At 38.9% G+C, this 15,408-nt stretch overlaps 1 protein-coding gene across 2 annotated transcripts in view; it reads right to left on the bottom strand.

Moving 5' to 3' along the window:
* The window catches only part of LOC124622060, a 102,799-nt gene that overhangs the window by 33,772 nt on the left and 53,619 nt on the right, over window positions 1–15,408 (bottom strand). For both annotated transcript variants that reach the window (XM_047147633.1, XM_047147632.1), the window contains exon 6: window positions 14,155–15,160. In XM_047147633.1, coding sequence (XP_047003589.1) covers window positions 14,155–15,160 — 1,006 coding nt within the window. The remainder of the gene's footprint in view (window positions 1–14,154; window positions 15,161–15,408) is intronic.

Raw genomic sequence — 15,408 nt, 5'->3', positions numbered from 1 at the left:
TTTACCCCCATCAATTTACTCAGTGCAGCCCACTATATAAGACTCTTCTCACCCTGTAGAAAAAGTTTAGCAAACCTGTAGTAATTCTGCTGCAAAAATAAGCATTTTAAATTGGTTCCAAGGTGTTAAAAACTCAGTTCTCTCAAAGACTGAGATCCACTTTTTAACTGGTTGTCTGCCACTGCCACAAAATGACAGAAAATTTACATTTATTTAGTAATTGTGGTGAGAATTGTGCTTTGCTTCCATAGCCTGACTCTGAAACATAATCTTTTCTCCATTTTCTTTTCCAGTAAACTCTATTACTGATACCCATTTGGATTCCACCCTCTTCTTAGTCCCACTATCTACGCATAATACATTGCAGACTGCTCCCAATTCTGGTTCTAAAAATGATTCTTGAATACATTATGTCAAAAAAGGAGTGGTCCTAAGCAGTGGGTGGACTTTTTGAAACCATTTATATGATGATGTGGGTTAAGGTCCAAGGCATCACATCCTGCAGCCATTGACCCTGGCAGGCCTTCGTTTGTGAAAAAAAATATTTCAGAATTTTGCAGTAATGCTCTACAGCTTTAAAAATAATAATGTTGATCAGACCATCACCATAGTGTAGTGGTTATTGTGTGGCCCTCACACATGAAAAATAGACTTTGATTCTTGTCACATGCTTTTAAATTTTTCATTTTTTAATCCTTATCAAAATGAATGAGTATTGTTTTAAATGTATTTTTTTTTTATTTATATTGCTTTGTTATGTCATTGTAATCGGTGTTTTAACTGTTTCGACTGCTCTCACTTTTTCTTCTTATCATTCTTTTTCCATTTGGAATCTTTGTGCGTGTGAAATCATTGATATTTATTGATTTCAATTTAAATTCCTGTCTTTTATAATTTTATATTTTCATCCACGTAACTGCATCTTATTTTTATTTTTTACTGGAGCTTCATTTTAGTTATAATTCCTTCTTTCATTTAAATCTGTATCTGCATTATTTCGTGCATAGTGAAAAAAGAATTTATATTTTAAATGTTTATATGACAACTGCTATCCAAAAAGCTGAACACTTTGTAAAGAAAAATACATTTTTGACACCATTGCATGGTCATAATGAGTAAATTATTTTGTCTTTTGTTTGTGACTGATAAATCAGGATTTTCTAAAGTTTGAATATTATGATGAATAAATAAAAATAATGAAGGTCTCGAGTACACACATTCAAAGCAGAAAAAGAATGGTAAGAAGCAGGAATGACAAAAATTGAAGCAGTTAACATGCAATGAAAACGACATGATAAAGGAATAGAAATACAACAATTACATTTAAACCAGTTAACTGAATAAAAATAGCTGACAAGTTTCGAATCCAGACGCTATTGGGTGTGAGGATTGCACAATAACTGTTGCACTATGGCAACAGTCTGATTAACATTACTATTGTTAAAGCTGTAGAGTATCACACAATTTTCCGAATGTTTTTTTCATCTAGTACTATTAAATGAGGGCCCACCAGTGCAATGGCTTCAAAGTGTGATACCTTGTATCCTAACATACATAACTGTAAAGATGGTTTCAGAAAGCTGATCCCATCGTTGGGGACCTCTCCTTGTTAGTTTCGAGTTCCCCTGCTATCAACTGAAAAATATGGCCAGAAAATTCCGTCACACATTTACGATTTTCTCTGTCATTCCGTGTTCAAACTTATTTTGAGTAACAGTTTTTGTTTTGTAGGATACACCTCCTTTCATCACAACATTTAAAATTTGTCCTTGTGTCATTTAGCTACTGCTAATCATTGTTAAAATTTGAATCCCCAATGTAGATCCAAAATCCATGCAGTCACACATCCTTCCAAGCAAAACAGCATTCAGAATTACTCGTCGTAAACCTAAAGACGCACAAGCTGACCAACCGAAAAATTGAATGAGTGTAGTGCTTTGGAAAATATTTACAGAACCGATGACTACTCCTCTTCCAGCTCCTTGTAAAGAGTGTGGAACTCTCCTCCATAATCTCAATTTTTTAACATTTTTCTAACCCAGACTCTTTTTGCTCTCTGTTCCTCACCAAGTGCAGCAGCAATCATTGCAAACTGCTTTAAACTAAATTTCGGTATTTTATGACTATCTACTATGAACTATGAAATAGCACTTCTAGTGAGTATTTTATGAACCTGGTGTAGCGGCACAATGTTCTTTCCACGTTAACGTGCCACGTAATGTGAATGTTCAGGGATTCCTCTGACCACCTTCAAGTGAACATTCATGTACGTTTGCACTTATAATAGCATTAAAAGATCTTACATTTTGTCATAAAAGAAACAAGACATTAGAGAATACCCCAAGAGCAACAGAATTTCATAAACTGCACTAAAAGAGCATAATTTGGTTTAAAGTGCACTTTTGTATGTCCAAATTCACTCTGCAGTACTTGGTATTAAGCTTTCTTAGTGCGGTTTTTACAATGCCAGTTTTCTTGAGTATGTGATCTGTTAATGCTATACATACGAGGAAATGAAAATGCACACTTGAAAATGAGAAAACAGTTGAAACTAGCCAATGAAACACTTTGTTTTGAATAAACTGAGTGCCTCCTCAGAAAAGAACAGTTCATTTCTTTAGAAAACCAAGAAAAATGATTAATGCTTGATTTGCTAACAGCATGGAAATAAAATTAAATCAGAAAACTGAAACTAATATCAAATAATTTTAGTCTTCCATGATTACACGGGTGATTTTAATTCACTTTAGAGCTACCAGTCACAGAAATCTGTTTGATTTGACGATAATACTGCACATTAAATAAATACAGGAACCAGCAAAATCACCATATGTAAACATGGGTCACATGGAAACTATCCTACTACAACTCAGGCAGCTATGTATGCTAATGAATCTTGCTGCTTGGGAGTGCCATAATAATTTCTCCTGACAGACTCTGGCTGCTTCTTGCTGTCTGCTGCTATATTCTGGATAGTTGTACTAGCAGGGTAACACGGGTTTTAGTAGTGGAAGTTATGTGAGGTGCATGATGAATTAGGAGGTCCAGCAAACCGTATTAATCTGCCAGGAAGTTTCAAGTCAGTGCACTCTCCATTGCAGAGTGGACATTCATTTTTGAAGTAGGGGGTGTAGTTTGGGGAAGTGTTGAGGGAGAGGCAATAGGGCACTGAAAGAGTATTGGTGCAAATTAATGGACATACAGATTAAGTGGGGTGGGGGAGGGAAGGCATGGTGACAGGGGAGGAGTTGAGTGTGGAACAATGGTCAGCAGAGATTGAGCTGTGGGAATTGTAGGATTGAATTATTTATTTATTTTTTTTTTTTTTTATGAACAGTTCTCATTCCTGAAAATTAGAGAAACTAGTATTTGCTAGTGGTGGTTTTAGGGGAGGGGTGATGGATCCAGATGGAGTGAGTTGTGTAGCTTAGCTTGTTGTGACCAGTGGCATCCCGAGTGATCAAATCTGCTCATGGCCAAGGTTGGCAGCAATTCTGACAACAGCATATGTAGAGGTTGTTGCAGCTTACTTGATGTACAACATGGCTGTTTTCACAGGTTATCTGCCTCTACTGGGTTATGTAACGCATGTGACAGGACTAGACTAGACTAGGATACATCAGGTGTATGCATGGGACACATCTTGCACCTGTGTCTTCCACTTGAATAAAACTCATGTGGCAAAGGGTTGGAGATAGATAAAACATAATGATACGACAGACATTCTTTCCACGGGAATACAGCGGCCAGCTAAAATATGGTGTAGGTTTGTGGATTTTACGACAGAAATAGAAGGTGGATGCACAAAAGACAGTTGGGATCAGGAAGGCAACAGATTCGCATGAGAAGATCAAGAATGGCGCTAAAGATTTGCACATGGATTGGAGGTTATGATGAGCTTCTGGATTTAGACCACTATGAGAGCAATTGTAGGTAACAAAGAGCCCTCTGCTAGATAATTACTGCAATTTCTCACTACTATGGTGGAGCCTTTATCTGCAGGCAGGGGTGGAGCCTTTATCTGCAGGCAGGATGGTCCAATTCCGGATTGGGTGAAGATCGTGGCTTTATGATCTTCCTTCTTCTGAGAGGTTTATGTTAATGTGAAAGGGCATAGAAAAGGAAGGTGAGGAAAGATTGGAGGTGCCTAGTTATTAGAAGATAGTCACAAATGAAACAATCAAAAATCCAGGATGGAATGTAACAATATTATGAAAACGAAAGCCTGGGGTCTCATCTCGCAAGTGATGAGGAAGGAGGAGAGTGAGGCATAACAGCTCGTAAAAAAACCTGGGTCCATCTGGCTCCAGATGGTAGCACCCCGTGAGGGCACTGCTACAGGTGACGCCTGCTCAACAGTCTCAAAGGCAGAAGAGGAATCCTAACTCCCAATGGCAGAGAGAGCGGAAGAACCTAATGGAGAAAACCAAGAAAAATAACCATTTCGGACTAACAATCTGATCTTACCCTGGAATTTATTTCCTACCACATACAATGCACAATTTCAATTGCAGAATGGAAAGTCCGCTAGAAGAAAGCACTACCCCAGGTGGTAACTCGAAAGAGGAATCCACCATTGCTTTATGCAATGCACCAGGACCTAGGGTTCTGGGGAGTCCCAACATCTGCATTAAGGATGAGTCGCACCCTTGGTATCCTTCCAAACTCAAGTTCAAAAGGAAATTATTTGCAGGCACCTTGAACGTAAACTTATTACTAACAATTGGTAAACAAAAAGAACTCGAAATTCTCTTAGATAAGCATGAAATACAAATTTTAGAAGTTCAAGAAACAAGATTTTTGAATGAAAATGTTACAGAAACCAAAAACCATATAATTATTAAGGGTAAACCAGCAATAAAAATCATGAAAGGCATGCCAATACATGGTACAGCTTCCTATGTTCATAAAAATTTACTAGATAACATTACAGAATCCAAATCCAGTTCACAAAGGCTATTCTTCTCACAGTATACCTTTGTTAATTGTCATGCTCCAATCAATGATGACAATAAGAAAAATCCAAGTAAAGTAGAAGCATTCTGGGAACTTCTAGAAGAAGAAATATATAAAATTCCAAAATCAAATGATGTTATACTAATGGGGGATTTTAATGCACAAATAGGGAGGGAAAAATCATTTCGAAAAATAGTAGGATATTATCCAGTAAAAAAAAAAAAAAAAAAGAAAGAAAAAAAAAGAAAGAAAAAAAAAAAAAAGACTAATAAGTCAGTCAGTTGAAGGTAATGTCAACCTTCTTCAAAAAATTACCCAGAAAGGCAAAAACATAGATCTCTCCGAATGCAATGCTGGGGAATTCCAGTTAGATCACGTGGCTATTTCTAAATGCAATTTTAAAGAAATCATGATTGTAAAAGTAGCAAGAAACAGGGAATTTGATTCTGATCATTATCTCACTAAAATTAAACTGAAACTTCTCCCCAATATAAACAAAAAGAGGCAGAAAAAACTAATTAAATATAATACAGATAGGCTCATCACCAAAGAGGTAATACAAAATTTTCGGGAAGAAATAAAAGTAACTAAATCAGGGAAATGGGAAAAAATATAGAAAGAAATCAACAGATCAGAGAAAAATGTATTTGGAACAACAAAAATGAAGAAGAAAGTCAGGTGGAATGAAATCTGTGAAGAAGCAGTTACAGTAAGAACAAAACAGTGGAAGAAATGGAAATGTTCTAGGAAGCCTGAACACCTTGATGAATTTAGAATGCAAAGGAAAGAAACAGCAAGAATAATAAAGAGTGTTAAAAGAACTTTTGAGAAACCACAACTTTATGACGTACAAAACAACTTTGTATAAAATAACTTCCAGAATTCCTATCAGATGTTTAAAATTCATCTAAAGGGCTATCAAGCTCCAAGTATTTGCTTCGCAGATGATAATGGTAACTTAGGCCTAAGCAACAGCCAGAATTGTGAAATACTAAGAAAGTACTTTGAAAAATTATTGAATTGTGAAGAACGAAACGGTAAGCTAGAAACTCCAGATCTCCATGGAAATACAAAAGCAGATCCACCACCTACAGCTGAAGAAATTAAAAAAGCAATAAGTACCCTGAAAAACAACAAAGCCAGTGGAGAAGACTCTATCACAGCTGAACTTATTAAATGGTCTCAACCAAAATTAATAACTAACCTTCAGCTCATGTTTGAAGAAATATGGGAAACTGAAAAGATACCAGAAGACTGGAAAGTGGCTCTCATCCATCCCTTGCACAAGAAAGGTTATTAAGCGAAATGTAAATAACTACAGAGGTATATCTTTGTTGCCAGTGGGTTATAAAATATTGTTAACAATACTACTTAACAAGGTAGAAGCAACACTTGATATGCATTTGGGAGAATATCGGAGTGGATTTAGAAAGGGCAGATCTTGCTCAGAACAGATTTTCGACCTAAAGTCCATAATTCATCACAGACTTACAAACTCCAAAGATATAGTTGTAACATTTATACATTTTAAAAAGGCGTTTGACTCGGTTGATAGGGAAACACTAGCTAAAGTGATCAGAGACTTTGGCATCAAATCTAAATTAGTACATCTTATTCGTGAAACACTTACAGACCCCAAATCAAAAGTAAAGTTTCGGTGTGAAGTATCGAAGGCATTCAACATAAAAACAGGTGTAAGGCAAGGTGATGGCCTGTCTCCACTTCACTTTAACTGCTCACTAGAGAAAATAGTATGAGAATGGAAACAAAAACTAAAAGAACAGAAGCTATCACCAATTAGACTGGGAACTAAAAACAAAGGTACTGAAATTCACTGCTTAGCATCTGCGGACGATTTTGTCATTCTTTCTGAAAACCTAACAAATGCTGGAATACAAATCTCTTAGAAGAAATAGCCAACAAACCAGGTTTAAGAATGACTGTGGAAAAAACAAAATTTATGACAAATACAAAAAATGCTCCGGCATCCCTAGCAAGGGGGTAAATAAATTTAAATACTTGGGAGAAATTATCCAAGAAAACAGCTTAGAAAAATTCACAGTAGAAGAAAGAGTACATAAAATGAAGAGAGTTCACGGAATAACTAGGAATGTCTATAACAAAACGTATCTGTCTAGAATTTGAAGATACAGCACTACCATACAGTAGTAAAACCAGAATGTCTTTATGCAAGTGAATGTTTAGTACTGAACTACAAATCACACAAAATTAAAGTCCTAGAAAGAAAAATCATTCAAAAAATACTTGGGCCACCCAAAAATACAGAGGTATGGAAATTAAGAAGCAGTAAAGAGGTTTATTGCAACACAGAAAACATAAATGAAACACTACGAAAGAGGTGACAGCTATTTTTTGGACACTTACACAGAATAGACAGCAACAGGTTAACCAAACAGATTTTTAAATATCTTTAGGACAAGCTGTCAGCAATATCCTGGATTCAAGAAGTTAGGAAGATTTGGAAAGGAATAACGTAAGTGAAAAAGATGCAACAGAAAGAGAAATTTTCAAGAGTAAAGTGTTAAAAATGGAAGGATTCCAAGGCAGGAGGGAGAAGAAGACAGTTTCAAAATGGTCTGAGGCGAGAAAACAAATACTTAGTGAAAAGATGCAAGAATACTGGAGGAAAAAGAAAGACGAAGAAGAAGAAGAAGAAAAGGAAAGTTGCTACTCACCATACAGCGGTAATGTTGAGTCGCAGATAGGCACAACAAAAAGACTCCTATAATTAAAGCTTTCGGCCATTAAGGGCTTTGTCAACAACAGACAACACCGACACACACACACACACACACACACACACACACGCAGACACAACTCGCAAATACATCTTCAGTTTCAGGCAACTGAAACCACACTGTGAGCAACAGCACCAGTGCATGATGGGAGTGGCAACTGGGTGGGGGTAAGGAGGAGGCTGGGGTGAGGAGGGGGAGGGATATGGTGGGGGTGGCAGACAGTGAAGTGCCGCAGGGGAAAAGTAGGGGGGGGGGGGGGCTAGCAGAAAAGGAGAGAAATAAAGACTGGGTGTGATGGTGGAATGAAGGATATCATGTCCTTGTTGTTTGTCAAGCTTATATACAGAGTGTATACGTGGACAAGGAAAAAAAATTCCCGGATTTTTCCCGGATTGCCCGGTAAAAAATACAGTTTCTCCCGGGTGACAGTATTTTTTCCCTTATCAATCTTTTGAATGATTATGGCGTACAATATCCCGGCACTTTAGAAAACGAAACTCAGGGAAAAAGACACGTTATGGAAACACTTTTGATGTGCAGCAACATGTACGCTGCATTTTTTTTCGCATTACGAAAGTATACACTGGAATTCCACCAAACACCGCATGTTACTTTCCGAATCATTGAAAATGAGATTTCGATGTGCTCTTGTAGGCCGTTCGTAGCCCATGTCACGTGATCTCGCCAGCCGATGACAGCGGATATTCAGGACACGTGATGTAGTCAGCCAACAGCAACATCACTGTTAAGTAGCACGACCTCACAAACAGCGAAAGTTAATAGTTTAAATTAATATACATAGTGTTGTTACAAGAAAAGCAACGTTTTCACATATAATATTGTTCTCAAGCTACAAGAGAAGCTAAGCTTTCGCATATACTGTTGATCTTTTTTGCGCGTGTTACACTTTAAGATATATCACACAAATATGCCAGTAAAATTTTTAATAATGACATAAATGATCTTCAGGATTCTAAATTCTTCTAAATGGCGCGTCATCAAAGAGTTGATTTTTAAACGACAGTCAAACGCTCTGTGACTTAATAAATTCATGGTACATTCTTGCACATAGTTCAACTTACGTAAAACGATATTTACTTTAAAAGTAACACTTTTCAAACCACTATTCGCAATATTTTCTCGCAACCTGTTAGAAATAGGTTCGTTTCAGCAGTTGCCAGAAAGCGCAGATAACAGGCGACACCGCGCTTGGGTAGCTATCATGACGTAGGAAGCCCGTATGTACGTACGTGTAAAACATTGAAAGATCATACACAATGTCATAAAAGAAAAAAGACATCAGAGGATACTGCAAGAGCATCGGAATTTCGTAAACAATATTAAAATGTGCACATTTAAAGTGCATACTTAAAGTGCACATTCGTATGTCCGGATTCCCAATGATGTAGACCTCGACCTGATATTAAGCTTTTCAGTGTAGTTTTCTTGGAGCACCAGTACTGTATTATATCATATTTGGTTCTTTATTATGACATAATGCCATACGTGCTAGAATATGAAAACGTGCACTTGAAATGCAGCGAACAGTTGAAACTAGCCAGTACTGTGGAATTAAACATTTCGTTTCAAATACATTGACTGCCTCTGTGGAAAAAGCTTAACAAAAGTCAAATTTCTTTAGCAAACAGACAAAAATAAGTTTATTGTTCCGCAAGGCGATTAATGCTTGACTGTCAGAAAGGTGGAAATAAAATCAAATCTGAAACTAATGACATATTTTAGCCTTCAGTAATTATGTGAATATGTTTTAATTCACTTGATAGCTCCCGGACACAGATATCCATTTTGTTTTCATTTGACGTGAGAGTAAACGAAGGGGAAACAGCAAAATCACTAAATGTAAACACGGGTCAACGGGTCATGTGGAGACTACCCATTATAACTCAGACTGCTCTGCGCACCAGCCCCGGATCTACATTTGTGAACCGGGCAAAAAAAAAAACGAATTTTGAAAATATGTTCATCTTGTAGTGCACATCTTTCTGAAAAGTCTGAAACATAAAACATATGTATTCGAGGAAATGTAAGACATATTATTTGGTCTTAAGCATGCCAAAGTGCAGTGCCACGCCTCTTCATAAAGCATTTTTCTACCCCAGGTCCAAACTATATTCAGGCGAGTAAACATTGAAAAGTCCTGTGGTGCCTCTCCTGCTCCCAGTTGACCGGTTTGACAGCCTGCCCCTCTTTAAAAAAAATCTCGCAATTAATAGCGGATGGGATTATTTGTAATCGAGAGAACAAGAACTCTTCAGAAAATCTGAACTCTTTATTGCCTATTAGTTAATAACTTGCTGTTTTGTGTGACATAAAATTAAATAAAGGATTCATAAAACCAATACTGACAAGAGATAAGCAAGAAATTACACATTTCCTCAAACCTTAGCTCCTAGCATTTTTTTCTCTCTAATCTTGCTACAGCTTTACATGGACTGCTTTCCTTTCTGCGAAAGAATCTATTACCTCATCAAAGTTCGTCAAACGTTTTGCTACATGAAAAATCGAAATGTCGTTATCTAATACTGAAAAAGCTGTTAATACAAATAATACCCAAGACTTGTGTGGTTTCTCGACCTGATTACGTCTATTTTGTCACTGTCTGGTAGATAAAACAAAATAGGCCTAATATTTTGTAACACACCAAATAAACGAGATTGTTTTGGCACAAACGGCCATTTTTATAACACGACAGAATATAATCCACGAAGTACCAATATCAAATGCCTATTAGGCCTCCTACAAGCAAAAAGCTTTATGTTAGGAAATAGTTTCATATTTCACTCATACGCACCAGCTTCTCAAGCATGAGATCGAAAAGTAGTCTTATGAAATTTTTATATAAATTTGAAATCGTCTTATTCTTCCATAATTTATGTGATGTCCCCGTTTCTTCTCCTTCCTCGTTCTAACAATCTTGTCATCACAAATTCTGTAGCTATTGCTGCCATTGTCAAAATATCTTCGTCGATTAACTTCACTAACCCTGTCAGAATCGCATGTTTAGTTATCCCGCGATTATTTTCCGGTTAGGCGTTATTACGTGTTCGAGCAACACGTTTTCCGCATTACTTCCTGAATAGAACTTACGCGTCTGCTAGCCGGGGACTGTACAACTGGTCAAACTGGCCAAAAATTTTCTGTCAAAATTTCATTTTCTTGGATACACTGAGAAGATAATGCGTAATCTTTCTCACCTGTTATTCCAGTTAGTCGTTTATTTCCATTCTGGTAGTCTGAATCTATGGATTTCGCTAGTAATTATAACAATTCTGATCGTTCACAAACCCAATCAACCACATAATCAGACAGCGATTGGCATTCATCCATTCGGCTTTACTCCCTCAGCTCGTATTGCCCCGCCCCCTTTTGTCTGCGGAAAGTTTATTTCTAGATGCAAAGAGGATTCTCCTGACAGAAACATCACATACACTATGCATGCATTCAAAAGTCAACTTATGATTCATTCAGAAATCAACTTAAAATGTGTTCAAAAATGTTCAAAAACCAACAGGGAAGCGTTTCAAAATCCTGTGAATAATCAATAGACAAACGTGCGCCGGATGCTAGGCGCTTTGTGAAACAAGTTTTTTTCCCCCAAGAATATGACTTTGGCGGCCCCTTTTTCCGGTAGCATCTCCCCCTTTTTTCCGGTAGCATCTAGCTGCTTGCTGTGACTGCTTGCACAGCCAACAGCCACACTCCTGTAGCCAGAAGCGGGAGAATCACTACTCAACGTCACTCAACTGCGCTTGCGCATGAGCCCGCGTGTAACTGCTAAAACAAATCGTATGTAAACAGTTGCGACTTCACGCTCATTGAAGGCAATTTGTTGTTATGAAGCACTGCGTAGTCTTCCTAAAGCCTTTGACACGTTTTCAATTGGCAGATGCTTGCATGAGAACTGTGTGTCGTTGTTGTATATGACGCACTGCCTTTGCAATTTATTTTCGTTTTTTTCTCTCGTTTATGTTTTATTGTTGAAGTATTATTCTGCAGTAGCGGGATACAGTAATATCCTTTGTTAGAGTGTCGGTTCTTACCAGTCAAAATTAAAAAAATTCAACTGAAAACTCAAACAATGAAAAATTCCCGGAATTCTAAAAATATCCCGGGTTTTTCCCGGTTTTCTCCCGGATGAAAAAATTCCCGGGTTTTTCCCGGATCTCCCGGTTGTCCCAGGTCGTATACACCCTGATATAAAACACAGCATGTAGATTATGTGGCTGTGTAGTGCTGGAATTGGAAAGGGGAGAGGCTGGATGGGTGAGAACAATAATGAAGGTTGAGGCCACGAGGGTTACGGGAACATAGGATGTACTGCAGGGAGAGCACCCACCCGCGCAATTCAGAAAAGCTGGTGTTGGTGGGAAGGATCCATATGGCATAGGCTGTGAAGCAGTCATTGAAATGAAGGATATCATGTCCTTGTTGTTTGTCAAGCCTATATAGAACACAGCATGTAGATTACATGACTGGTTTCACAGGTAGCCCTGCCTTCAATGGGATAGGTGATGTTAGTGACTGGACTGGAGTAGGTGATGGTGGGAGGATGTATGGGACAGGCATCTAGGTCTATTACAGGGGTATGATCCATAAGGTAAGGGATTGGGAGCAGGGGTTGTGTAAGAATGGCTGACTAGTTGTTTACCTCCATCTCAAAGATGGCTACATCAATATTTCTGTCCATATAAAACCTACTAACAACATCTGCACTTCCACAGCTGCCACCCATTCCTTCCATACAGCCCAGCCACCCGTGGTCGTCACATCTGCAGTGATGAGCAGTCCCTCTCAAAATATGCCGAGGGTCTCACTGAAGCCTTGACTGACCGTAATTATCCTCCCAACCTTGTACAAAAACAAATTCCCATGCCTTATCCTTCCAGTCTCCCACCACCTCCCAAAATCCCACCGTCCGGGCACAAAGGAGCATTCCCCTCTTAACTCAGTACCACCCAGAACTGGAGCAACTGAATTACTTTCTCCGCCAGGGATACGACTACCTCTTATCGTGCCCTGAAATGAGTGTCGTGCCCACTATTCTTCCCACTCCTCCCACAGTGGTATTCCGCTGTCCAACGAACCTACACAATATACTCGTCCATCCTTACACAAGCCTTGCTCCCAATCCCTTACCTCATGGCTCACGTCCCTGTAATAGACCTAAATACAAGACCTGTCCCATACATCCTCCCATCACCTACTCCAGTCTGGCCACTAACATCACCATCCCATCACAGTCAGGGCTCCCAGTGAAACCAGTCGTATCATCTACAAGTTAAGCTGCAACCACTGTGCTGCATTCTATGTAGGCTTGACAACCAACAAGCTGTCTGTCCACATGAACGGACACCGACAAACTATGACAAAGAAACAAGCGGACCACCCTATTGCTGAACACAGTAGCAAACATGGTATCCTTCATTTTAATGACTGCTTCACAGCCTGTGCCATATAGATCCTTCCCACCAACACCAGCTTTTCTGAAATGTGCAGGTGGGAACTCTCCCTGCAATACATTCTACGTTCCCGTAACCCTCCTGGCCTCAACCTTCATTAGTCATTGTCCTCACCAATCCAGCCTCTTCCCCATTCCCATTCCAGCACTACACAGCCATCATCCCACCATCACACCCAGTCTATTTACTTCTCTCCTTCTCCACTACTTCCCTCCCTCCCAACCTCTCTCCTGCCCTTCGTCTAACCTGCAGCACTTTACTGTCCGCCACCCCCATCATACTATCCCTACCCCTCCCCGGCTGAGCCTCCTCCTTACCCCCACCCAATCGCCACTTCCATCATGCACTGGTGCTGGTGCTCGCAGTGCAGTTTCAGTTGCCTGAGACTCCAGGTTTTGTGTTTGTGCGTGTGTGTGTTGTTGACGAAGGCCGTAATGGCCGAAAGCTTTAATTGTAAGAGTATTTTTGTTGTGCCTATCTGCAACTCAGGACCGCCGCTACATGGTGAAAAAATAAGTCACAGATAGGTAGGTGGCAAAGGGGGAGATTTGTGGTTAAGAGGTGGTATGAACTGGGAGAAGCACGATTAACTTTTGGTAGTAAAAGTATGTTAAGGAAGCAGTTGTTCTGTAAGGGAGATAAGTTATTTGACCATTTCAGCAAGAATGAATTTGGATGTAAATGATGTAATTAAGAAATACCCTCAACAATGCATATCACTGAAGTAAAAGCTTGAGATTATTCAGTGAATCACCAACTGTGTCCCACAAAGTGTCTTCCCTTATGCAGAAATACATAAGACTCAATATACATGGTTGTGTAAATATTTTACAACAAGAAACTTTGAGTACAGAAATACTTTAAACCTAACAGCTTTGTTTCAAAATGATTCACTAATTAACATATTTCTATTATGAATTTACAGTCGTAGTTGTTTTTACGCAACAAAACGTACTCACTTTTGACTTTACTCCTTTTCCATCTACAACATTCTTACATGATGAAGTGCCATCTTGACCCCTGCGCAGGATTTTAAGCTTGATATTCTTCTTGTTATTCACAAGATGAGGATACTTTTTGAGAACTTCTGTAATAATTTTTGCATGATTTGCCAAATTTTCTTCTGGTGGTTCCTGATTGGAAGCAACTGAATCTGCCTCACGGGTAGGAGGCGAAGTAGTAACATTTGTATCTACTTTTGCTTCATTTTCTTTGCCCTCCGAAGACTCAGTATTGTCACCCAGAGAAAAACGAACACGTTTTGGGACAGAAGCTATTACTTGTGAGTTTGCATTACTGGGTGCTGCACCATCATGCGATGCCTGAGTTTTAAGAATAGATTTGGCTGGCTGTGGTGGTGGGACAGGAACCGGAGGTTTTGTGATGCTCTCAGTATTCTGCTGCTGGTCAACATTCTCTTCACTATTCCCACTTTCTTTTGCATTGGCATGGTCATCATCTCTACTCCCTTCCCCTTCAACTTCAGCATCAGCATCGTCATCATCATCGTCATAATCCGCCACCGCCATGTCGTCGTCTACATCTTCACTACCATCTTCTATTTCAACGAGATCCTTTCGTAGTTGATGTTCTTGTACATACTCCTTCACTGCCTGCAAATCTACCATTTTGGGTTGCTTTTCCGGTGAAGCGCCAGCGCTATCACCGTACGATGGCCTCTTTATAGCAACTGCTGTCCTTCGCACCTCTTCAAAACTAGCTGTTTGTTGCACTTCTTTTTTCACATTGTTCAAAGAACAAACTGGTGTACTCGTCAAGGAGTGAGAAGAGGACTGAGACACTGGTGTTTTCGGCGTATCTGCAGGCCTCACAAGGGGTTTTGTTTCATACGTGATGTCATCAAAACTAGGATGGTAAGTCTGCGGTTTCAAATCCACGTCCGGCCAATCAAAGCGCATAGGACCCGAGACATCTTCGTGACGGGCATTTGCTCCACTCTTTGCACTAAAAACAAAATAAAGTGAATTAAATCATTAATCTCATTAAGACAAGTGATATGTTCACATTTATTAAACATAAAAACATCTGTTATATTGAAAAGTGTCCACTGTATGCAAACAACAGAAGTATCTGACTGAAAATATTTAATAATTAAAACCATGAATTACAAAAATCAAAACTGGAAAATCCACGAAGCAAAATCAATGATCAGTTATACAAAGATTTCTTACCAATAGTACTTCGCCACAGTA

The sequence above is a fragment of the Schistocerca americana genome, chromosome 7 (assembly GCF_021461395.2).
Source record: "Schistocerca americana isolate TAMUIC-IGC-003095 chromosome 7, iqSchAmer2.1, whole genome shotgun sequence".
Taxonomy (NCBI): domain Eukaryota; kingdom Metazoa; phylum Arthropoda; class Insecta; order Orthoptera; family Acrididae; genus Schistocerca; species Schistocerca americana.
This window is presented reverse-complemented; position numbering and strand designations above follow the sequence as displayed.